Source organism: Vitis riparia, chromosome 13, assembly GCF_004353265.1.
Source record: "Vitis riparia cultivar Riparia Gloire de Montpellier isolate 1030 chromosome 13, EGFV_Vit.rip_1.0, whole genome shotgun sequence".
NCBI classification, from domain to species: domain Eukaryota; kingdom Viridiplantae; phylum Streptophyta; class Magnoliopsida; order Vitales; family Vitaceae; genus Vitis; species Vitis riparia.
The window spans coordinates 2731988-2756281 of record NC_048443.1 but is presented as its reverse complement, the minus strand read 5'-3'; the positions used below and the strand labels follow the sequence as shown (position 1 = coordinate 2756281).

The window sequence follows — 24294 nt, the reverse complement described above, 5'->3', positions numbered from 1 at the left end:
GTGGGGGCGACTTATCCCAATCCAAAATAATTATCATGGTTGATTTTATAAGCAACTATATCAACTAATATAAAAGATATTATATGTTAAAACTAATACCGATATTAAGGTTGGTTCAAAAATTATTTTGATAAAAACACTTCTAATTTATAGCATTTCTATTATATATATATAAATATATTTATCAAATGTTTAGTTTTTGTTATAGAAACATTTTTAGGCATTTGGAAGCATTTCCAACTTCCCAAAATCATTGTGAAACAGTTCTAACCTTTTTAAATTTAAAACATCTTTCCTTTTTCTTTTATACCCACTAGGCATTGAATTGGCTCCAGCTTTGGAAAATCACTCATATGATCAAATTTTCTTTTACTTTATAACTCTTCTCGTTCATTCCATACCAATAAAGTATATAGATAAGTGAATTGGATTTGAATTTTTGGGCTCAAATAAATGATTTCATTTTAGTGAAATTAAACTAAAATCAAGTCGAAAAGATGTAGCAATTATGTAGATTAGAAGTTAATTTCTAAAATAATATTTTTTTTGAAAATCATTTTTAACTTAAAGTCCTTACATAAGACTAGTTTAACAAACAAATCATAGAAATATTCAAGTAGGGTCTTGTATAGAGTTTTGTCACTTGATGCCATTAGCCTTTGTTTTTACTTTTTGGAAGAAAGCAAAAGCTTTTGTCACTTTGTCTCCTACTTTTATTTCATTCCCCACCCTTTTTTTCTTAACAATGGACCCACCTTAGTCTTATCTCTTTCTTCTTATTTTAATATTCTTTCTTTTCTTTTTTCCATCAGACCCACCTCCATCTCATCTCTATCTTTCTCACTTAAAGCAAAGTTAATTAGACTTCCACCGATATAATTATAATTTTATTTAATAAAATTTATTTAACGACAAAGATGTAATTATTATTATTTTTTTAACTTTTTATCCTGACATCTGATTTTTATCTTTTTTTTTTTTTTATCTTAAATGTAAATCTCTCTTTATTTCATTTAAATGAATAGAAGTTAATATCAAGAATATAAAGTATATGTTTGGATATATTTTTTATTTTTAAAAATAAAAAATTATTAAAAAATAAAAATAAAAAATCTTATATAAAAAAAAATATAGATTTAGTTCCTGCCCTAAAAAATTAAAATTTAATGTAGTTTTTTATGGCTTGGATCAATTTTTTTACATCTTTATTTAATAATCTAGATTTATACATAAAATTAAATAAAAATAATTCGGTTTCCTTTTTCATTTCCCTTTTTAAACATATTTAAAATAAAGTTACAAATTTACTTTTTATCAAGATAGAATTTCATAAGTTGCATTTATTTTAATAAAAATAACAGAAAATATTAAATAAGATAGGATGGCTATAACTTCTAAAAACAAATTCCCTGACCCCATTATACTCTAATACAGGTTTGGGACGGAATGAAAATTTGTTTAAGTAATCAAGGTGGGTTGGGAAGTTGGGATGAGGGTATGACCCCATTAACATAATTGGCCAAAATTCTACACTGTAGAAAGTTGTTGCATGCCATCTCACAGCAATAATTTAGTGGGAAGTCCTACCCTCTACTTTCCACCTCCCCTTCTTTCTGCTTCATTAATTTGTTTCCACCTTTGCTTTCTATCCCTCTCTCTCTCACTCTCTCTGCACACCGATCACCATGGAAGCTGTTGGAGAGGCTCTTCTTTCCTCTTTCGTTCAACTCTTGGTTAGCAAACTGAAGTTCCCCTCTGATTTGTTGAAGTATGCCCGCCAAGAGCAAGTCCACTGGGAGCTCAAGAAATGGGAGGAAACACTGACGGAGATGCTTGGACTGCTCGATGTCGCTGAGCACAAGCAGATCAACGATCCGTCCGTGAAAGCATGGCTCGAACGTCTCCGGGATTTGGCTTATGACATGGAGGACATCTTGGACGAGTTTGGCTACGAGGCTTTGCGAAGAAAGGTGATGGCGGAAGCTGATGGTGAAGCCAGCACAAGCAAGGTACGCAAGCTCATCCCTACTTGTTGTACTACTTTCACTCCCGTTAAGGCCACCATGCGTAATGTTAAGATGGGGTCCAAGATAACGGAGATCACTCGCCGATTAGAAGATATTTCAGCTCAAAAGGCAGGGCTTGGTTTCAAGTGTTTGGACAAGGTGGAAATAATAACCCAATCCAGTTGGGAAAGGCAGCGAGTCACTAGCTGTGAGGTATACGTACCTTGGGTAAAGGGCAGGGATGCAGATAAACAGATCATAATTGAGATGCTGCTTAAGGATGAACCCGCTGCAACCAATGTTTCTGTAGTTTCCATCGTGGCCATGGGTGGCATGGGCAAGACTACTCTGGCAAAACTGGTGTACTATGATACTGCAGAGCCCATAGCCAATCATTTTGCTCTGAAAGCCTGGGTTTCTGTATCAATTGATTTTGATATAGTGGGAGTAACAAAGAAACTTCTCAACTCTCTTATTTCTCAAAGCAGTAATTCAGAGGACTTTCATGAAATTCAACGCCAGTTGAAGGAGGCATTGAGGGGAAAAAGATTTCTGATAGTTTTGGACGATTTGTGGGGAGACATGCGTGATAAATGGGACGACCTACGCTCCCCTTTCTTGGAGGCAGCATCAGGAAGCAAAATCTTGGTCACCACTCGCGATCGAGATGTTGCAGAATGGGTGGGGGGCCCCAACAACTTACATGTCCTCAAACCCTTATCTGATGATGACTGTTGGTCGGTATTTCAAATACATGCTTTCGAACATATAAATATCCACGAGCACCCGAATTTGGAATCAATTGGCAGGAAAATTGTAGAGAAGTGTGGAGGTTTGCCCTTGGCGGCAAAAGCACTTGGTGGCCTTCTGCGTGCTGAACGAAGAGAACGTGAATGGGAAAGAGTATTAGATAGCAAAATATGGGATTTACGTGACAAGCGCATCATCCCTGCATTGAGATTGAGTTACATTCATCTCCCTTCACCTTTAAAGAGGTGTTTTGCTTATTGCGCGATATTTCCCCAAGACTATGAGTTTATGAAGGAAGAGCTAATCCCCTTATGGATGGCGGAGGGGCTAATTGAAGAATCAAAAGATACTAGGAGAAAAGAAGATCTTGGTGATAAGTATTTTTGTGAGCTATTTTCAAGGTCATTTTTCCAATCGTCAAGTAGTAATGGATCACTGTTTGTGATGCATGACCTTCTTAACGATCTAGCTAAATATGTTGCTGGATATACATGCTTGCATTTGGATGATGAGCTTAAGAATAATTTGCAACGTCTCAATCCTGAAAGTACTCGCCATTCATCTTTCATTTGTGATTTTAATTTTAATGATACCCTTAAAAAGTTTGAAAAGTTTGAAAGGTTTCATAAGAAGGAGCACTTGCGCACATTCATAGCTATACCAAGACAAAGATTTGTTTATGGTGGATGCATCACTAATAAGGTGCTTCAAGATTTGATACCAAGATTAGGATACCTAAGGGTGCTCTCCTTGAGTGGTTCTCAGATAAATGAGATACCAAATGAATTTGGCAATTTGAAACTTCTAAGGTATCTTAATTTATCTAAAACCGATATTAAATATTTACCTGATTTAATTGGCGGTTTTTACAATCTTCAGACATTGATATTATCAAACTGTGATAGGCTTACCAGGTTGCCTATTAGCATTGGGCACCTGATTAACCTTCGACATCTTGATGTTAGTGGTGACCGCAACTTACGAGAAATGCCTTCACAAATTGGTCAATTAAAAGATTTGCAGGTATTGTCTAATTTCATGGTGGGCAAAAACAAGGGTTTGAATATCAAAGAGTTGAGAGAAATGTCAAATCTTAGAGGTGAACTCCATATTTCAGAATTGGAAAATGTGCTGAATGTTCAAGATGTAAGGGTTGCCCGGCTAAAATTAAAAGATAACCTTGAAAGATTGACACTAGCGTGGAGTTTTGACTCGGATGGTTCAAGGAATGGAATGGATCAAATGAATGTCCTTCACCATTTAGAACCTCAATCGAATCTGAATGAACTCAACATTTATTCATATGGTGGTCCAGAATTCCCAGATTGGATAAGGAATGGCTCATTCTCTAAAATGGCGGTTCTAAGTCTCAAAGATTGCAAAAAGTGCACATCTTTACCATGCTTGGGGCAGTTACCATCGCTTAAACGGTTGTGGATTCAAGGAATGGATGGAGTAAAAAATGTGGGTTCAGAGTTTTATGGAGAGACGTGTCTTTCTGCAGAAAAGCTTTTCCCATCACTAGAGTCTCTATGGTTTGTAAATATGTCAGAATGGGAGTATTGGGAGGACTGGTCTTCCTCGATAGATTCCTCATTCCCTTGCCTCCGTACGCTTACAATTTATAATTGCCGTAAATTGATTAAGAAAATACCCACTTACGTACCTTTGCTGACACGGCTCTATGTTGACAACTGTCCAAAACTGGAGTCTACACTTTTAAGGCTACCATCTCTCAAGGAAATAGAAGTCACGAAATGTAATGAGGCGGTCTTGAGAAATGGAACTGAGCTCACCTCAGTGACCTCACTCACCGAGTTAACAGTTTCTGGGATTTTAGGGCTTATCAAATTGCAACAAGGATTCGTGCGGTCATTGTCAGGGCTTCAGGCTTTGAAATTTTCAAGATGCGAAGAGCTTACATGTTTGTGGGAGGATGGGTTTGAATCGGAAAGCCTTCACTGCCATCAACTTGTATCCTTGGGATGCAATCTTCGGTCTTTAAAAATAAATAAATGTGATAAACTAGAGAGGCTTCCAAATGGATGGCAGAGTCTAACATGCCTTGAAGAGTTGGAAATCATGGACTGTCCAAAGCTGGTGTCATTTCCTGACGTAGGTTTCCCACCAAAGCTGAGAAGTCTTACTTTTGAAAATTGTGAAGGTCTCAAGTGTCTACCTGATGGGATGATGCGAAATAGTAACACCAGCTGTAACTCATGTGTCCTTGAATCCTTGGAGATAAAGCAGTGTTCATCTCTCGTTAGCTTTCCAAAAGGGCAATTACCCACCACCCTAAAGAAACTAACCATACAGAGGTGTGAAAATCTAAAGTCTCTTCCAGAAGGAATGATGCACTGCAATTCCATCGCCACCACCAACACCATGGACACGTGTGCCCTTGAATTCTTATCTATAGAGGGGTGTCCGTCTCTAATTGGTTTTCCGAAAGGTAGGTTACCTACCACTCTCAAGGAACTCTACATAATGACGTGTGAAAGGCTAGAGTCTCTACCAGAGGGAATAACGCACCACGATTCCACCAATGCTGCTGCTCTTCACATCCTGAGAATCTCTTCATGTTCATCTCTCACATCCTTCCCAAGAGGGAAGTTTCCTTCCACCCTTGAGCAACTTTGGATTCAGGATTGTGAACAACTAGAGTCACTTTCAGAGGAGATGCTTCACCCTACCAATAATTCACTTCAATCTTTACACATACGGGGGTATCCTAATCTCAAAGCCCTGCCAGATTGCCTCAACACCCTTACATATCTAAGGATTGAAGATTTTAAAAATCTGGAATTGTTGCTTCCTCGAATAAAAAACCTCACTCGTCTTACAGAGCTTTCCATCCGTAATTGTGAGAATATCAAGACCCCCCTATCCCAATGGGGCCTTTCCGGACTCACCTCTCTTAAAGACCTTTCCATAGAAGGCATGTTTCCAGATGCAACTTCCTTTTCGAATGACCCCCGCTTGATTCTTCTTCCTACAACTCTCACCTCCCTTTCCATTTCACGATTCCAGAATCTGGAATCACTAACCTCCCTGTCTCTCCAAACCCTCACCTCTCTTGAACGGCTAGAGATCGACAATTGCCCGAAGCTCCGGTCAATTTTGCCAAGGGAAGGACTGTTGCCTGACACCCTTTCAGAACTGCATATGTGGCGGTGCCCACATCTACAACAAAGGTACTCGAAGGAGAAAGGAGTTGATTGGCCCAAGATTGCCCACATCCCTTGTGTGGATATAAGACTAAATCATCTCTGAGCAATAAATAAGGTATTACTTCTCATTCCGAAAACATCATTCTTCCTCTTTCTCTCCTCAACATCACTTTCAATTTCTCTCACCTACTACTGGAAATTTCTAATTGGACTTGATTTTTTGTTAAAATTTTCAAATAGAAAGCAGCTTTTCACATGGCTCATAGCTTGCTATTTTCTCTTTAATCTGTCACAATTAAAAATGAGAATCACTACTTCTACCTTGCCAAGTCCAAATTCAATCTATGATGCAATCTTATCCTCGAGATGTATGTGTTTACCTCTGTTATTAAGTTTCTTTTGGTCTTTCCTTTTATATGTAGGTGCATTTTTAGTGCTTAGAATGTAAAAAGGAGAGAGAAGATGAATTCCCTTTATAGATGGATGACAAACAGCTTCTTGGCAAGATTATCTTCAGCTACATGTAAGTATCATTATTTTTCCATTGTTCTATTAAATTTTAATGTAAGTCTCATTCATTTTTCCACTAAATGAACTACTTACCATATTTAAGCATCTACATATTCATAATTGTTCAATTCTGTAGTCTATAGCTAGTGGAATGATGCATGATGACAACAATAGCCATAGGAATTGTCTTCTTGAATTGTTAGAGATCAAGAGATTTCCATCTTTCACATCCTTTCAGATATATGAGTCACCCACTTCCTTCAAAGCAAATTAATAATATTTTGGTACAAGAAAATGGGGCCAATTAAGAACAGAAATTATAGAGAAAATGTGATTTGAAGCCTTTCATGGTTAGTTCTATTTGAAAAATAATATTTTCTAGGTGCATCATGGCTCTTGTAATTTGCATATCAATTGTGAACTCGTAAGCATAATTGACTTTAGTTTGATACTAATCTTGAATATTTTTGTTTTTGGTTATTCATTTATTTTGCGATTCCTTAATGATTGATACTTACGTTGATTTAATCTTTCTTAGCTCAGCTAATTTTAACTCATTTTTTAAAATTATTTTATTGTCTAGCCATCAAATCTTTTTGGAGTTTTTAATGATATAAATTAGGTACTTATGATGATGATATTCTTAAGTTTTGGGGTCATTCCTTTTTTGCTAAAATCAAGCATGTTCATTCGCTATATATAAATCTTATCTTCTTAGACATTAACTTCTGATTTTTGTTTTTATGGAATTTTGTGTTATGCATGTAGTATGCTCAAATGGGTTGCACATCCTGTTGGAGCGACAATGTCAACTAAGATGTACATTATACAAATATTTGAACATCTGAGAAGTATCTGAATCTGGAAACTACCAGTGTGCCTTTACAACCTTAGAATTCCTCACATAAGAAAATGTGGATCTCAAGTCCCTACCTCATCAGATTCAGAGTCTCACATATTTTCAACAGATTCAGAGTTTCACATCTCTTCACATAATCTCAGAATTCTTCACATTGTCCAAGTTCTAGACTTCTTTCAGAAAGCAATGTCACAAATACAATTGCAAGGGTATCAAGACACCCTATCTTTGTGGACCCTCCAAAGGTACGCCACTCCCAAAACTCAGTTAATTCATTTTATATTGTGCATATTTAAATGTAGTTTCCTTTTGACAACATTTCTTGCTACAACTCTCATTGATCTTTCAATAAAAAGATTTTAGAATTTGGAATCCTTAGGCCCCTTCCTTGGCCTTCAAAAATTCATCTCTCTTCAACTTGTAGAGAATAAAGAGTGCCCTGTTCTAGTCCTCCTTGCCAAGTGAAAGGCTATCTGCTGAATTTTGTTGAGTGTGTACTTCTAAATCAAAGATGTTTGAAGAAGAATGATGGAGATTGGCCCCAGATTGTCATCTTCCCCTAATGTGAGGATAGATCATAAGCTCATTTTTGAACCATATTAAGTTCAAATTGCAAAAATGGGTGTTGAGGCAATTCAACCCTATCATATCCTTACATTCAAAAAGGTAACTCTTATTCTTAACACACATTTCTTACCCTTTTATCTACACAATACCATGTCAATTTCTCATATTGATTTTGATTTCTACTAGTGGTTCAGCTATTTATGAAAATCTCCATGGAGTTATGTTGAAAGTTTGACTAGGAAGCAGGTTTTGTCAATCTCTCTCATGGTTCAATGTAAGCATCTCAAGTTCTACCTCTAATGAAATCTTGGTAATTTTCTTTTAGGTGCTCTCAAAGCAGTTTTAGTTGGAAATTTGACATGCAGGAATGGGATAAAAAATGACAAGGAAAGGTCTTATCTGACATCAATTACAAATTAGCATGGATGCCTTCATTTCAATGTAAGCATCTTTAGTGGTACTCTTCTAACTGGATTTGAATACAATTTTCTAATTTCAACATATAATACACAAAGTTTTCATGAATAAGTGCACTTTATGTCAAAATATCTATCTTCTGTAATAAAAAAAACGACATATTTTCCTTTTATAATGAATAATGAAATTTGTTTTGTCGTGTAGTTATTTATGATCCCAAGTCATTTTATTCAGGTTTTCACATTGTCAAAAAGAATGATTCAATTTGTTGTATGTTTAATGCTCTTATTGTGTTGACAAAATGGGATTTGGATTTCACATTGGAGATTACTAGTTTGAACTAAATGCAAGTAATACCTCTTTTACTTTTTATTCCTGTTTATACTTATTTTTTACTTTTTGAGGGATAACAGATGATTAAAAAAAAACCTAAGTAGCAAATATATGTGTCTAACTTCCATTTATTTATTTTACAGCTTCTACAACACAACATGTTCTTATGTCTCTTGGAAAGTTAAGAACCTTGTTTAAAATTCGGTATGTGTTCCATGCTAAGAAGTCTCGCGCTCTATTATTATGTTGGTCTCGAATAGCCACTTGCATCTATTTTGATGCATAGAGAACTCAAGAAAACATCTGGTTTTTAGTGCCTTTCAGATTATTGGATTTCATATTAATTTCTCAATCAATATGCACTGTGTTTTTTTATGGAACATTGCTAAAAAAATTTGTAATTTTTTTTTTCGTTTATGAATCATTTCTAAATTTTATTGCAAACAATTGTCAGGAATCATTAGCATGAATTTTATCCAATGTACAAGCTTTTAGGTGAGTGATAAACACGGAAAATTTTTTCTATTTTATTTTGTTTGAAATTCTCTTCATTTTTAAACCAGCATACTACTATATTTATAGAAAATTTCCTTATCTAGATTTATTATGCAGATTTGAACAATGTTTGAAGGGAATGACACTTTTTGGCATGTCCTACTATCTTGAGTTGCACAAGTCAGAGGCTCAAAGAGCACAAACTCTTATGACTGGAGGAAAGACAATTGACTTCTCATTCTATGGTGAGCAGTGAGCATTCTATTATGAGTTGTATGGTATTCTTTGAATTACACACAACTTCATTTAGCTTGCAAATACTTAATGCAATTGTGCATGGCCATGAAATGAACTCATACTCAACAGAATTGTGAGTTTCTTTTGATTTTATACAGATTCATGGGTGAAAAAACCTCCTAGTAACTTTGAACTTTAACATTAATATCTTAGGAATATTTGGTTGTTGCAATACTAATGTTTTTAAGAAAGCAGGTTACAATATTCATAGGTGAAAAAATCTGTGTAACCTCCTAGTAACTTTGAACTTAAACTTTAATACCTGAGGAACATTTGGTTATTGCAATGCCTAATGCTTTTTGGAAGCTGGTTACAATATTCATGGATGAAAAAAATCTGTGTTTTTATTTTTTTATTTTTTATTTTAAGTAGATTCATGGCCTTTATCAATTCCTTGCATATTCCTAATATTATAAAGCTTACCTGTTTTCCCAAATTGCTAATGGCATGATAGAAGTGAAAGCATTAAATTGTTAATTGAAAGAAATAATCTGTTTGCAGTAAGAGATTGGAGATAAGATTACAACATGATCTCATGTCCTTGGTAATTTGTAGATTGAGGGTTTTCAAAAGGCTTTGCCCCAATACCATTAAAAGACGAAGAGCTGCCACGAAAGCTACTAACATTGGTACCTTGTATCTCAAAGTTTCATAGAGAGTTGATAATCGAATTGGTGCCAAGACCTGGTCTTTTTCCCAAGATAGGTGTGTTATTCATGCCAAATATATGCCCTATTCAAATTATAGGGCTTTGGATTCCTTAATGATTGGAATGATCTTCGGAATTATTGCATATTTCCAAATGTCATGTCACATTTTTCCAATAGGCCAGTGTCCTTCACTGCTCTAAATTGTGGAGATCACGAGTTGCTAAAATTTGTGGTCTATATTAGAGAAGAATTTTTTTTTATGCTCTCACTACTGGCTGCATCTCTTGCCCTTGCAGCTGCATATCTTTTAATCCTCTTTGGTGAGAAAAGAATAAAGAATAGGAACAAGTTGTCCCATGATGACTCACATTCCTAAAGCTCGAGTTGATAATGTGCCTTACTCATATTGAACAGTGAGAAATGTCAAAGACGTCCCTTATCTGAGTAAGGCCTTCACAGCCTCATGACTCTGAAACAACTCATGATTGATAGTATACTTTAAGATACTTTCATATGTATCTCATGTATATTTTCATGTAAAGATTCCAGAATCCATGACTTCCCTACATCACCAAGACCTTACCTAAGCTCCAGTGGTATTTGGCAACTAAAGGAGAACCCTGTGATTGTTTTAGAGCGATACATCAGACACAACTTCTAAATCCAATGATGAGACATCAGTTCAAGATTGCCCACATCTCCTATTTGGAAATAGATGGAGAGATTCATCTTTGATCCATAATAGTTTGGATTCCAAAAATGGAAGCACATGGAGTTCACCCAATTCTATCCATATATTCAGTAAGTTTCATCTATTCCCAACACATAATTCTTACATTTTATCTTCTTATTATGAGTATAAATTGTCATACTGTTGAAAATTTCTACAAGTTCCCAACACATAATTCTTACATTTTATCTTCTTATTATGAGTATAAATTGTCATACTGTTGAAAATTTCTACAAGTTGAGCTACAAGAGAATCCCTACACTGAACCTTTTTGTTGAAAGCTTAACTAGGGAGCAGTTTCTGACAGTAATTACAAGCTTTAAGGCTTCACATTTGCTATTCAATGTTTGTTCTCGTTGTTGGTCTCTCCCATAGTCCCATGTAAACATCAATGTTTTTCTCTCTCCCAATTTAAATTTTCACACAATACTATAACTGAATGAATTCATTTATGTTAACAAGATGTTCTATTTGGTGTATTATTGCAGGATTCTTTTTGTGACGGGTTGTCTAATTTCCTATTCACCATGTTTTCTACTTTGTTCAGGTGTACTGACATGCCAATTAGATATCTGGAATTTATATGTTGTAATGAATGAGAAGCTACCAAGAGGGTGCACAACTTCAAGCCTCCTTGTGAGTTAATAATTGATGGTTGAATGCCCAAGACACATCTTTTTTCTAGGGACAAGTTTTTCATCCAATGCAAGAAGGCTGACTGTTCAAAATTGTACATAGGGCTCTGCTGTTGTTACTTATTGGAATGATTCACAATTCATGCAATAACAAGTCTCTAGAATTCTTTCAGAATTCTAAATACCCTCTCATGTGTGTCCAAGAGGCCGGTTTCCTGCAATATTCCTAATGAAGGTGGAGATCCTAAGTTGCCAAATTTGGGGTGTAGAATATATGAATGTTGTCAAATGAAAAAGAAGAATACTACTTCTCTTGAATACTGGTATGTTGCTTGTCTCTATTTCTCATATTATTGTCAATAGATGCCTTACCTGATGCTTAAACATCTTGGTATTTATGAATATGGAAAACATGTTTTGTTTTTGTGTCATGTTCCACTTCCAATGCTGACATTTGTTTGTGAACTAGTTTTGGTGGCTGCCCACTTGGCCTTTTTCATTTCTTTGTTTACTGGCAATATTCCAAAGCTTAATTCTCTTCCGAAATCACATGTTAGAGTACAAGTGATAGAATTAGACGTTGTTGGTTGCAAGGAAATCATTTGTTTGTGTCAAGGGGAATGGAGATCGGATAACCACATAATCTAATTTCTCTTTGTACTTTGAAGATTTAAAGGGTTTTCAAAAGCATTTTCTCCAGTATCAGTGGAGGAAGATGAGCTGCCACCGAAACAACTAGCAGCTTTGATTGAGTTGGTGTCTCAAGTCTCCCAAAGAACTCGCAATTGAGTTGGTGCTCAAGACAGTCTACTTCCCCAAGATAGGTATGTTATTGCACGTTTAAAATTATAGCATTATGATTCCTTACTGATTGGAATGATTCATGATAGCACACAGCATGTCTCTAGAATTCTTGCATTTTTCTAAATGTGTTCATGTTTGTTGAATAGGCTAGCTTCCTCCGGTGCTCTAAAATGTGGAGATTACAAGTTGCTAAAATTTGTGCGTCTATATTAGATGAAGATTGGGTGATTCACAAGAACAATTACACATCCCTTGGATCATGTATGTTGCTCAGTCTCCACATCATGGAGACATCAATTAAGCTCCATTTGTATTTGGCAAGTGAAATTATATATGAGAGATAGAACCCCTAAATCCAATGATGAGAGATGACCCAAAGATAGCCCACACCTCCTATGTGAAAACAGATGGTGAGATTCATCTTTGGTCTATAATGGTTCACTACAATAGCAGAAGCGAGGAGATTCACCAAATCCTAGTTTCATACCATTGAAATTTCCTACAAGTGGAGCTATTTGGTGAATTTTGCACTTTCCTTTTTGTTAAAAAACTTCACTTGAGAGTAGATTTTGACAGCAGTTACAAGCTTTATGACTTCACATTTACTATTCAATGTGTGTTTCTCTTGTTGATCCCTCCCACAGTCGCATGTAAGCATCAGTATTTCTGTCTCTCCCAACTCAATGTTTCACACAACTTTATCCTTTAACTGGATGAGTTCATTTATGTTAATAAGATTTTCTTTTTGGTGAATTGCTACAGGATTCCTTCTATGATGGGTTATTTAACTTCACTTTCAACATAGCTTCTAGTTCATTCAGGTGTGGTGAAATTGGCAATTGGATATCTACAAATCATATAGTGCAATATATAAGAAACCACCAAGAGGGCGCACAACCCTGAGTCTATTAGAGAGATGGTTGCATGCCCTGGAAACAACTTGTTCCCAGGGACAGATTTATATATATATTTCGAGTTGTTATTGATTGGAATGATTCAAAAGTAGCAACGGGCCTCTAGGATTCTTTCAGATTCCTAAATGCCCCATTTTCATGTCTTTCCAAGAAGCCAGCTTCCTGCAATCCTAATGAAGGTGGAGATTCTGAGTTGCCTAAATGAATGTTGTCAAAAGAAAAAGTAGAACATCACTTCTTGTGAATACCGGTATGTTGCTGATCTCTATCTCTCACTTCATTATCAAGAGGTGCGTTACCTAATGCTTAAACACTTTGGTATTTATGATTGTGGAAAATAGATTTTGGGTGGTAGAGAAGGGAATAATGCACCACAACACGTTTCTTGTACATCTTACAATGATGCTCTTCCACAATGATCAAAAGAAACAGAGTCATCAAAACTAAGCAATGACATGATTTTTCCTCAAGGAGGAAGGAGAAGGAAAGGAGAGGAAGCAATCCAATGCAAAGATGCATCAGATTGCTGTGTCTTGAAAGGTGATGAAGAGATGGAGAACATAAGTTGCTTCTTTTCGGTAACATGAAGAAGTCGTGAAGGCAAGTTGTTTGGCTCGACCAAGAGAGGAAGAAACAGAGAAAAAGAACCCAAGGTTCATCAGAGGATACTAGTGTGACGTTACACCCTTGTAAATTTAAACAAGCAACTCCTTTGAAAAAGGTTCACATGATATATCCATGAGTGCTACACTTTTGTAATTCATTAAACTGTCATGCCACAAACTGTGTGGATCAATGTATTGTGCTATTACAGTCATCCATAACTGCTTCCCAACTTTACATGATCAAAGAGGAAACTATTCATAGCTAGGAGACCATTTTCATGATCTGCAAACGTGATGAATACAATTAAATCTAAATAATAAAATCATTACAACCCAATAAAGAAAAACATTTTAGAAGAGTTGTTCTTGGCAAGTGGGAACAGAGCAAATCAGAGGGTTTTCTCCAGAATTGTAGGATTATCTGGAATTGTTTCTGATTAGAATTGTAGGGTGGAAGGAGAGGGTCCAACCCAATACAAAAAAATGAATGAGATGCTGCATCCTGATGGGACGAAGAAAACAAGAATCACCACATTGTTTGGCTTGACCAAGAAAGAAACAAAGAAAACAGAGCTGAAGAAAAGAAATTGGTAAAATATGTGCTCGGATATTCCAACCATCGAAGGATACTGGTGTGATATTTACCTAAAGGTCCACAGCTGAAGCAAGCAAACCATGTAAAGTCAAACAAGTTGTGCTCTATTTAAAAATTTTCATATGATATATATGCCCATGAGTGCTACATTTCATAATTTCATTCAACTGTCATGCTGCAAACTCTTTGGATCAATGCACACTGCTACTATTAAAGAGAAACATTCAAAGCCATGGCACTTTTTTCCTGATCTGCAAACCTAATGAATAAGATTCAATCTAAGTAATAAAAATAATACAGCTGAATAAAGTTTTCTACTATTTTCGATGAGTGGGTACAGAGCATATCAGAAGGGTTTTCTCCAGCATGCAGGCTTATCTAGATACTATAGGTGTCCCAAAGTTGCAGAACACCTGAACCAATTGATAGAATACCGGAAATACTCTGAAAAGGGGACTGCTCCACAAACCACCCTTAATCCCTCAAAACATCAGCACTTGGTGCACAACCTTTAAGTTACACCTAAGGTAGACTGTAACTGTAGGCAGAAGCTGAGTGCCTGCCAGGTCCATCATGTTGTGGAAGAATCATGTCAATCTTCATTTCATACATCTCCTTCAGCCATCAACCCATCCATAACTTGAGCACCCTGTCCCAACGGCCAGAGGCTACCTTCTCACCATCTGGACTCCAATCAACAGCTAAAACTTTTCCAGAATAGGAAAAGGAGGAAAACATTAATTAAAACAGGTCAATGTCAAAAGAAGAATATTAACCAGACTTGGAGTAAGAACATAACTCATCTTCATGGCCTGGAAGATCTTGTTTTAACTTGTGCGTCCTGATATCCCAAACCTATATGGTAAACAATATTAATCGAATTAATTGATATGCTGTTGCTGTGAAAAAGGACAGCCACCTTGGCAAAACAGTAGCACTCACATTTCCATCTGGGCCAAGAATTTCCCACCGGCTCTGAAAATTCTAGCCCCATATTTGTATACATGCCTGTGATCAATATTTTTGACATTTCTCTAGAGTTTGGGTGTTCATTCTGTTGGATTCCTTGGGCAGCTAACCAGGTAAACGATATTTCAGCAAGATGGGGAGAAACAGTTGATTCCTTTTGTAGGGGATTTTCTACCCCCCTAAGTTCTTGAGTTCAAATTTTTTTTTTTTTTTTTGGTAGGTAAATTTAGAGAATATATAAAAAGCGTTTGGAAAATGGTGCATCAAAGTACACACGAAGTATACAAAACGCAAGCAAGAGAGAGAAGGAAAAAGCAAATACCAACCTCCTACACCCCCTCAAAAGCTGGACTATCCCTGGCTGGTACTCCCAAAACCAGAGAACACCCCAAACCTACACCAACTGAAACACCTTAAACTGCCCCCTGGAGTAGATAGTTTTTTTCCCACTTGTGACCACAACTACTTAGTCATCATTCAAGGCATATGCATAAGTTAATAGGATTATTTGTCTAATTATTTCCTAATAAACAACATCACAACAGAAGCAATTAAATTTGAGATTATTTTCCAACATAGGTTACAATATCAGCATTAAGCAACAACCTACGGAAACAATGACATGAAAAACGCCTTAGCCAACCTTTTTAACTGTAAGAAATATAAGTTTGTACCTGCTGATGACCTGTCATACGAGTTTTGGGATGTTTGCTGTCAGCAGGCTCCCAAAGAAACATGGTGAAATCATCAGATCCTGAAACCAGTCTTTCTGGCGCATTGCCTTTCATTTTCTTGTACCTTTCCAAAGCCACCTGATGTAGTAATAAGAAGGAAGAAATATGAGCAGCTGTTTAGAAAAGGATGAAGAAAGAGCTGGCCAGACTTTGGAGGGGAAGATTTGCACAAACCGTGCTTGCCTGTGTGCATGTGTGTGCGTGCGGGTGAGAGAGAGAGAGTTGGAGATATTCAGTTTAGTAACTTGACCTTATTTGAGGTGCATATGCTACAATTATAGGCTTACCTTGAGCATGGAAAATGGGATATATCATACACCAAGACTAGTTACAATGGTGCTAATGCTACTGATTGAACATCCTCAGTAGTTTAATGCAAAAAAAATTCAGCAAAACTTGTAGTTTGAATCGGTTCAATTGACACATCCTCTAAAAAACAATACAAAGATTAGAACTTGCTGTTTAAGAGTTAAAATATTTTTTCATCAAATGTTTTCCTTTTCTTGGTCAAGGGGTCTTTGGGAGACGTAGATTCATCTTTTTCTTTTTCACTTTATTTATTTATTTATATCAGAAAGTAAATAATCCATTGAATCATGAATCAAAAGTCCTTTAAGCGAAGTAACAACCACAAGAAAAAGAATAGCAAAGCCAAAAACAACCAATAAGCCCTAATACAGATAGTTTGGGTGGGGCATGAGCCCTCTATGTGCCTACCCTAAATCCTTTTCCCAATTTCTGGACCATGACCTCAATCTTAGGCACATGCCTTTTGAACATGGCTCCAAAATTACAGATCTTAAAAACATATATGACTAATATTCCAGTTTCATTTTGTAGCTGAGCTTTTGGGTTCATCCAAGCCCAGTGCTCTGAAAAGATGATGCGTGTCTGGAAAGAAAAGACAAAATCAGACATGTTTCACATTCAAGGGTCCAGTATTACTCTAAAATGCAATTGAAGAAAAAACATCAAAAAGCGTTGATTGATAGTTTTTGTTTTTTTTTAAAAAAAGGAAAAGCATTGATTGATATGCAGATACCATGTCTGGAAAAAATGGGCATGATTTTGAAAAGGAAATAATACAAATTGAGAAAATTAGATATGTTTATTACGTTAATGCATGGACAAAGTTATTGATTTTGTTTATGCTTTTCTGTGAAAGAACAAGAAGGAACACAATAAAAACAAGGAAACAAAAATGGTAACTGCAAAATCCTAAGAAGGATATAAAAAGAAGGTTGGGTTTAAATTTAAATTCGACCAACAAAAGATTACCTCCTTCATTTCCTCTGGAGATGTATATTGTTTGCCTGTATGATCAAAAGCTCCAGTGCGAAGAACATATTCAGTGCTCAATGCAAGGGAATTAACCCAATGCCCATGGCCCTAACATCAATTAAAATAAAGCATCAAACTGCCACTAGCCATCATTTTTTTCCCGAATTAGCTTCCCTTGTGAGGTTTCCCAGACTTTGATGGTACAATCCTGGGAGCTGCAACTGTTGAGCAGAAGATGTGAGCAACGGATATGTGAAGATAAAAGACTCAGTGTTGATGACAAATTATTTCGTTAGTAACTTCAGATAAAACACTATATACCCTGTGTATATCACTCCATCTCCACCCCACTTTACACATGTTACTGCAAGAGTGTGGCCACTAAGACAAATTACACATTTTCTAAGTGAGACATCCCATATGCGTGCATCATCATCTTTGCTAGAACTTACAAACCGACGACATGGAGCTGTGAGGTGGACTGGTTCCCAAGATATTCCAGTAATCCATTTCTTATGGCCCTAACATGGAGTAAATTCAAATATTAGTATCCAATAAATTCCTTAGGAAGGTTCACATGATAGACTTGAAATTCGTTATACTAAAAAAGAAAACAAAGGGTTTAAGAATCAAGATTTTGCATCCAAAATACCATAAAAGAAAATCGAGATCATCACATGTGAAGATGGAACGACATGAATGCAATACAAGCCTCATGCAGGGTCTTATACTGCACACGATAAAATTAATCGGTGGTCATTCATATGTCCAACACACTCTTGGGTAGTGATACCCAGTTACATCTCCGATTCATTGGCCATAAACAATTGATTCTAGATGAGACAATCTTCTCCTTGTTGCTTACAGAAAAGAAAGTAGCAGGGATGATCACCAATAAAGCGTATTTGTTTCTTACAGGTTGTAGGGGGTTCTAAATAAAAATCAATGTTAAAAATTGCACTTGCAAAATTACTAACATAAAGGTTGAATGCAAATCCAATGCACCATTAAAGCTCATGGTTGACATGAAGACATAGGAAAACGTGATGCAAATCCAAAAAGGGTCAAAGACGTGTGTGAATATATTTCTACTTTTACTTAAAAGTGTTTTCAGTGTACGTGATTTTTTTGAAAGTATTTTTAGGACATTCACATATTTAAAAAATATTTGAGGTGATTTTTTAATATAGTGATTTTTTAAAATTTTAAAAGTATTTTATAAATTTTATCAAACACTTTATTTTTCATCAAAAACACTTTTTAGGTTAAAAATGTTTTTTGAAAACATTGCTAAACGAACTAAATTCTATTTAAAATTAAATAAAGATATATTTAAATTTAAAACAGAGAAACAAATTAGACCTAATATTTTCACTTCTTATATTTTAAAATATTTTTATTAAGTGTTCCTAATAATATTTTTAATTATTATGAAAAATTATAATCATTCGATTAAGGGTTGATTAACTTTTTTTTCAAGAGAAAGTGACGTGGTTGAAATGGTTTTTGAGAAAGGACAATGACATAGAAAGTGGAGGTTGGGCTGTAGAAGGAAAATACAAAGATATTGAGTTTCGAAATTAACATCTGCATCATTGAATATATGTGATGAAATTAGGTTATTTAACAAAGTTACAAATAAATTGGATCAAGATACAAAGATACAAAAAAAATCATACTCTAATATAAATAAATGAAATTAATTTGAGCACATATATGTGATATCACTTAATTGATAACACAGTTGTGGCACATGCCAAATAAAAAAATTGAGGAAAAAAGATTTTTGGACTTTTGTTTTATATTTTATTTTAAGAAAAATGGAAGGAAAACCCTTTTTTTTTTTCTCATATTTTCCATAATATTAAAAAAAAGAAGAAGTGAAATTCTTAATAATCTCTTTCCATCTTTGGTACATGCCAAAATAAATTGTAATTAGGGTTGTAACTTAGACGAGTTGATCGAGTTGATGGCTAACCAACCTAACTCGAATTAAGAAACAATTAACCCAAACTCAATCCGATTCGAACTCTAACCCGAATTACTTAACACAAGTCTAGGCCAACCTCATTTTTTTAACCTCAAGTTGAACTCGTCCTAGTCGAGTTAAACTCAGGTTGATTTGATTAGACTTGGGTTGGTCAAGTGGATTAGGTTGGATGATTCAAAATTCATCCATAGTGATTTTTTTTCTTTAAATTCTATATATTTATACTAAAATTTAGGTAGTATTATACTAAAATTTAAGTAGTAAATAAGATAAAATTTTAAAATGACAATAAAAAAGTAAAAATAAACTTATATATATCTTTTTTTATATAAAAAAAAAGTATATGATATAATTATAATTTGATATTTGAAAAAAGATCTAAAAAAATAATAAATATTATTATATAAGATATAAACCTTATAAATATTATACAAACATTAAATCATATTCGAGTTAGGCTCGGGTTGCTCGAACCTTGACCCAAACCCAACTCAAATTGAACTCGAAATGAAAAAACTTAACCCAAATTCAATATGAGCATTTAAAATGTTTTTCCAAACCTACCCAAACATCAAGTTTGGTTTGAATTATATTAGGTCAATCGGTCCAAGTTGCACTCCTTGATTACGACCATCATGCTATACAATTCTTTCATAGGAAAAAGAAAAAAAAAAAAAGGATGAGGCACTAGGGGTTGGCGAGTGGAGCCCTTGTATGCAATTACCGGCAAGAGATGGCCCAAATAATTGGCAATTGATGGGGCTCTTTTACAAAATAGAATAAATTTATTAAATACTTTTAAAAAATATGACTTGAAAAATTATACTAAATCTATGATAATTGTTAGGTCGGCTCTACTTGATTTGAGCTCAATCACACAAAAATATATAAAATTATATATTGAAGATTCAATTTGAGCTTAAAAATCCAAATCCATTTCGATGGATTGTGAAGAGTTAAAAAGCAAACTCAAAGACAAAAAAATGTATAACTCATTATGCTAAATAAGGAATAATACTTTGAATTTCAAAAAATCTATCATTTATGTCTATGCAAGGTCTTAGTAGTGGATTTTCTAGGCAAATGAACTTTTCTTGTAAACATAAATAGGGAAGATAATGATAATGAGACGTGTTTTTCTAAGATCACAAATGTTTTTAGATAAGTTGTTTTTAAAATAATTTTTTATTTTGATTTTGTAAAAAAAGTAAATTATAAAATATAAACTAAATTTAATTCATGTCTTATTAAAAATAAAATAATTTTTTAATTACAAATAAATTTAAAAATAAATAATTTTAATAAAAACATGAATATTAATAATATATTAAAATCACAAATTATATTTTTTATAAATATTATAAGAATATAAATATTAATATTATTTAATTTATTTTGTTAAAAAGAAATAATAGTAATTCAAAATTAATAATTTCTAATACTTTTTATCCTCTTTGCACTATGCTCTTGCTTTTCTTATGCCGCTAAACTCCAAATAGAGAGAAAAAGAAAGACCCGCGGGTTCTAAGACCATATAGGATACAGAATAGTACTGTGACTGGAACTGAGCTAGTTTAGCATTTGTACTTTGACATGTTCATTTAAAGCAACTGTAGTTAATAAAACAATTGAGCATGAATTGAAGTTGCGGATGGAATCCTCCTTCTGGTACATGATATTCATCAACTGAATGTCAGCATAGTATTCATGAATTAAGTTTCGAAACAATTGAGCTCATATGCATCTTGCATAACTCGAAATCACAGTGAATCTCATATTGTTTTTGATGAGTTTAGAATAAAATCAATGATATCACTATGGCCTTTGTCAATGACTTGGTTTTAAACTCTGGTTCAAAACATCCACTGCTATGAGATAATGGCCATAACATCTGGTGGACCTCGTTTTCCATAGACACGGAGATGGAGTAGGTAGGGGTGACTTTGAATCACTTGCATCGAGTCCACTTCATATAAAGTCCCCAAGGTTGGTTGAGGGTTGTTCGGTGATCAGCTAGATAATTCCAAATGCTTAAGGCGAGGCTAGTTGCTTGAGGAGGGTAATTCAAGAGGCGCAACAGTTGTATATTGTCTCCCCATATGGCAAAACCTGTTTTGTCACAATGAAAAAAAAAAAAAGTGTTAATTGTGACAAATAATGCAACTTCAGGCAATAGGATGTAAGACTGAGAGGTGAAGATATAGTAACATGCATTTCTTGTCCATGGGATGATGCCCATCTTGTATATACAGACTGCCATTTTTAGCAACATTGAAGAAAGTTGGCCTCTCATTAAGACAGTCAGATCACATTTAGAAATCTTAAAGAATTCTAAGAATGTGTCGATGCCTTGCATCATTCCATTTTGAAATCTGAGTCCCAGAAAGGTGTTGATGCCGATGTCCCAAAATTTTGAGACTGTGTTGCAGTCTATTCTTCTGCCACAGTAACAAGATTTCTTTACAATGAACAGTCATTGATAATTTCGCATCTGCTAATGCTCGCATAAGCCACTTTGAGAAAACAATTGATCATTGGATTATTACCAATCTCTACGGAACTGAAAAAGGCATGTTGGTCAAGTAAAGTTCTTGACAACATTCCCAGTTCAACAACTGACGATAGTATATAAGCGAACCGGAAGACATGAAGTCTGAAACATTCAAAATAAAAAGCATCTGTTTTGATTCTTTAGCAAGAAAAATAACATAATGGGTCTTATTTGTATGTATATCAAGTTTCACAATAGCCATTGCATGACTCCTTAATTGGCTTCCAATATTTGAATAATTCAAAGACACCAATATGTTGAATTCCAATATAAAAGACTGTCAAAGGAGACGGTTATAAATTTGCTTGAAATTTATGCAAGAGAACCGGTCTCTGATTGAAGGAGAGTTAACAAACCTCTGGTTTTTTGTTGGCAAAATCTCAGTAACCGGATTGCTGAAAAACGTATTAAAAATAAGTAAACTCTAATTAGAGTTGAATTCCAAATCCAAAGTCAACAGAAGGTTGTTATTGTAGAACTAAAGACAAGTACTAAACCTTATAATGGAACACAAAATTGTCCTGAAACACATTTTCCATCTTATCATATTCAATTTATGGCCTTCCTGTATAACTGCATTTTATATTTGAAAGGTAAATTAGACATTTTTTATGTGATTAATAAGAGAGTAAATGCCATAAAAGGCAAACCATACAAATGAAGAAGCTGTAAACATATAAGAGTGCTTACCGATCACTGTTGAATGATGTGTTAATTGTCTCTCTTTCAATCTGCAAGAGCTTATGCTCTATTAATCATGGTATGCCACCAAGAAAAATGCTTCCCTTCCTCGTTGTTGGAAAAAGAAATGTAGTGAAAAACACATAAGTTGCTAGTAGAAATATATTAGTTTAAAAATAAAGCATTTTGAGTTACATAAAGTTTGTATAAGTTGTAACTGACCTGAAAAAATCTACAAGTTTGATAAAGGTCATTTTAATGAATCCTAACAATGGTTAGAAAGACATCTGAAAGAGGAAAAAGTGGATCAGCATTGTGCATCCATCTAAAAGGAGTAATATGACGTGCATCAATGTAAAAGGAGATGAAAAAAAAATAGTAGTGCTCATAAAAATCCTTTCTGCAAAAATAATGCACAAAGACAAGCAAGTGTAAAACAAATACAAGTTGTTTATATATGTCAAAGTTCCATCAAAGAGCAATTTCAAGCCACCATAACAACCAAGCACAAGACTTCATAGCATGGATGACAAACTACTCCTTAGAAAGAACACAAAGAAATGTGTGATTCTCAACTCTCCAAGAGATGTATGACTACTTATTTTTACTGGCAGCTTCTCCAAGATAGCACAAAAAATAGGTTCATGCCTACTGGAGACAGGCAGTAGACAGGCGAACTAAGCAGTGTCCAAGGATAATTTTGGTGCCAAAATCCTCTCTATAGCAAGTGCTTAGGGAACACCTCAAGTCATAAACATAGAAAATTTAGAAAAAAAAAAAAAGTCAGCAAATATAGGAATCTAAGAAAACCAATAAAAATGTAAAACAAAAATTGCAACATACCATGATCTTGCTATGATGTTGTTTATCCTCTTTCTACACTCTCAACATCAAAAACAAAAACAAAAACAAGTGCCAACAGGAATTCTATACACATGGAGCCTTCAAATATAAAACCCGAATTCCCTTCAACAAGAAGAAAAATACTTATACTCTGGCACTTGGGACATGCACCTTTTAAACCTACAAACTCCAAAAGAAGAGATATTGTTTCATCAAATTAAAATTTTGAGAAACTAGAAGCAAAACCATTTTGTTTTTGCTCAAATCTGTACAACTAGGCATATGTAAATATGATAGTAGCTCACATTTTGGAAACCAAGTGGGATATATTAGAATAGATACAAGCTGTTGTTGTTGCTATGTCATAATTCCATTGAATAGTTCTAGGCTATCAGTCACAGAGAAAAGACAAAGACCACTTGGGATAAATTGAAAACCAGTTCTTGTAGTTTCATGCATTGAATGGTTCTCAACTTTCAAAGGATATATAAGATCATGCAGCATTATGAGCTGCTTCCTCAGGAGGGCAAGAAAAGAGGCTCTTATTTATTAAAGATGCATATAAAATTTTGATTTAGAGGACCTTTGTAAAGCACTGAAGAATCTATCACCAAGTCATAAAAGGAAGAAAATTTTACAAAGATAGTCCTCATAACACAAAATTGTATAGAATCAACTATATAAATGAAAGTCACGCACCACAATTTTGCTAGATTGTACTTTCTCCTCTTTTTGTTGACTAAAAAATGGTAATAAAGTGCTAATGAGCCTTTAATATGGGAGGGAAATTCCAATCATTCAGCATGATAAAAGGACCACGTGTACCTCCTATGATACTTTGGACCAATACTTCTGACACTTGCATCATCAATTAAACAATTTTGTACATAACACTGCAACACTTATTA

General features: G+C 34.7%; 1 protein-coding gene and 1 long non-coding RNA gene across 29 annotated transcripts; one reads left to right on the top strand and one right to left on the bottom strand.

Moving 5' to 3' along the window:
• Positions 1–1620: 1620 nt before the first annotated feature.
• On the top strand, positions 1621–13987 carry LOC117927475 (putative disease resistance protein At3g14460). Of its 28 annotated transcripts, XM_034846983.1 has the most exons (17): positions 1621–6041; positions 6349–6449; positions 7205–7961; positions 8049–8136; positions 8228–8303; positions 8756–8816; positions 9067–9107; positions 9225–9352; positions 9906–10109; positions 10351–10498; positions 10597–10855; positions 11332–11742; positions 12088–12243; positions 12370–12873; positions 12986–13044; positions 13317–13387; positions 13479–13987. In XM_034846983.1, exon 1 carries the CDS (start codon positions 1686–1688, stop codon positions 6027–6029), a length of 4344 nt encoding a protein of 1447 aa, XP_034702874.1. In that variant the 5' UTR covers positions 1621–1685; the 3' UTR covers positions 6030–6041; positions 6349–6449; positions 7205–7961; positions 8049–8136; positions 8228–8303; positions 8756–8816; positions 9067–9107; positions 9225–9352; positions 9906–10109; positions 10351–10498; positions 10597–10855; positions 11332–11742; positions 12088–12243; positions 12370–12873; positions 12986–13044; positions 13317–13387; positions 13479–13987. The 28 variants fall into 28 exon arrangements, with proteins under 28 accessions (XP_034702874.1, XP_034702857.1, XP_034702862.1 ...); XM_034846966.1 differs by having other exon boundaries at positions 7205–7540; positions 7720–7961; positions 12370–13387; XM_034846971.1 differs by having other exon boundaries at positions 7205–7540; positions 7675–7961; positions 12370–13387.
• A 453-nt stretch (positions 13988–14440) lies between these two features.
• On the bottom strand, positions 14441–15359 carry LOC117928918. Its single transcript, XR_004653674.1, has 2 exons — positions 15280–15359; positions 14441–15192 (listed from the first exon to the last, which is right to left on the bottom strand). It is a non-coding gene; the product is annotated as an uncharacterized LOC117928918 (long non-coding RNA).
• Positions 15360–24294: the final 8935 nt, after the last annotated feature.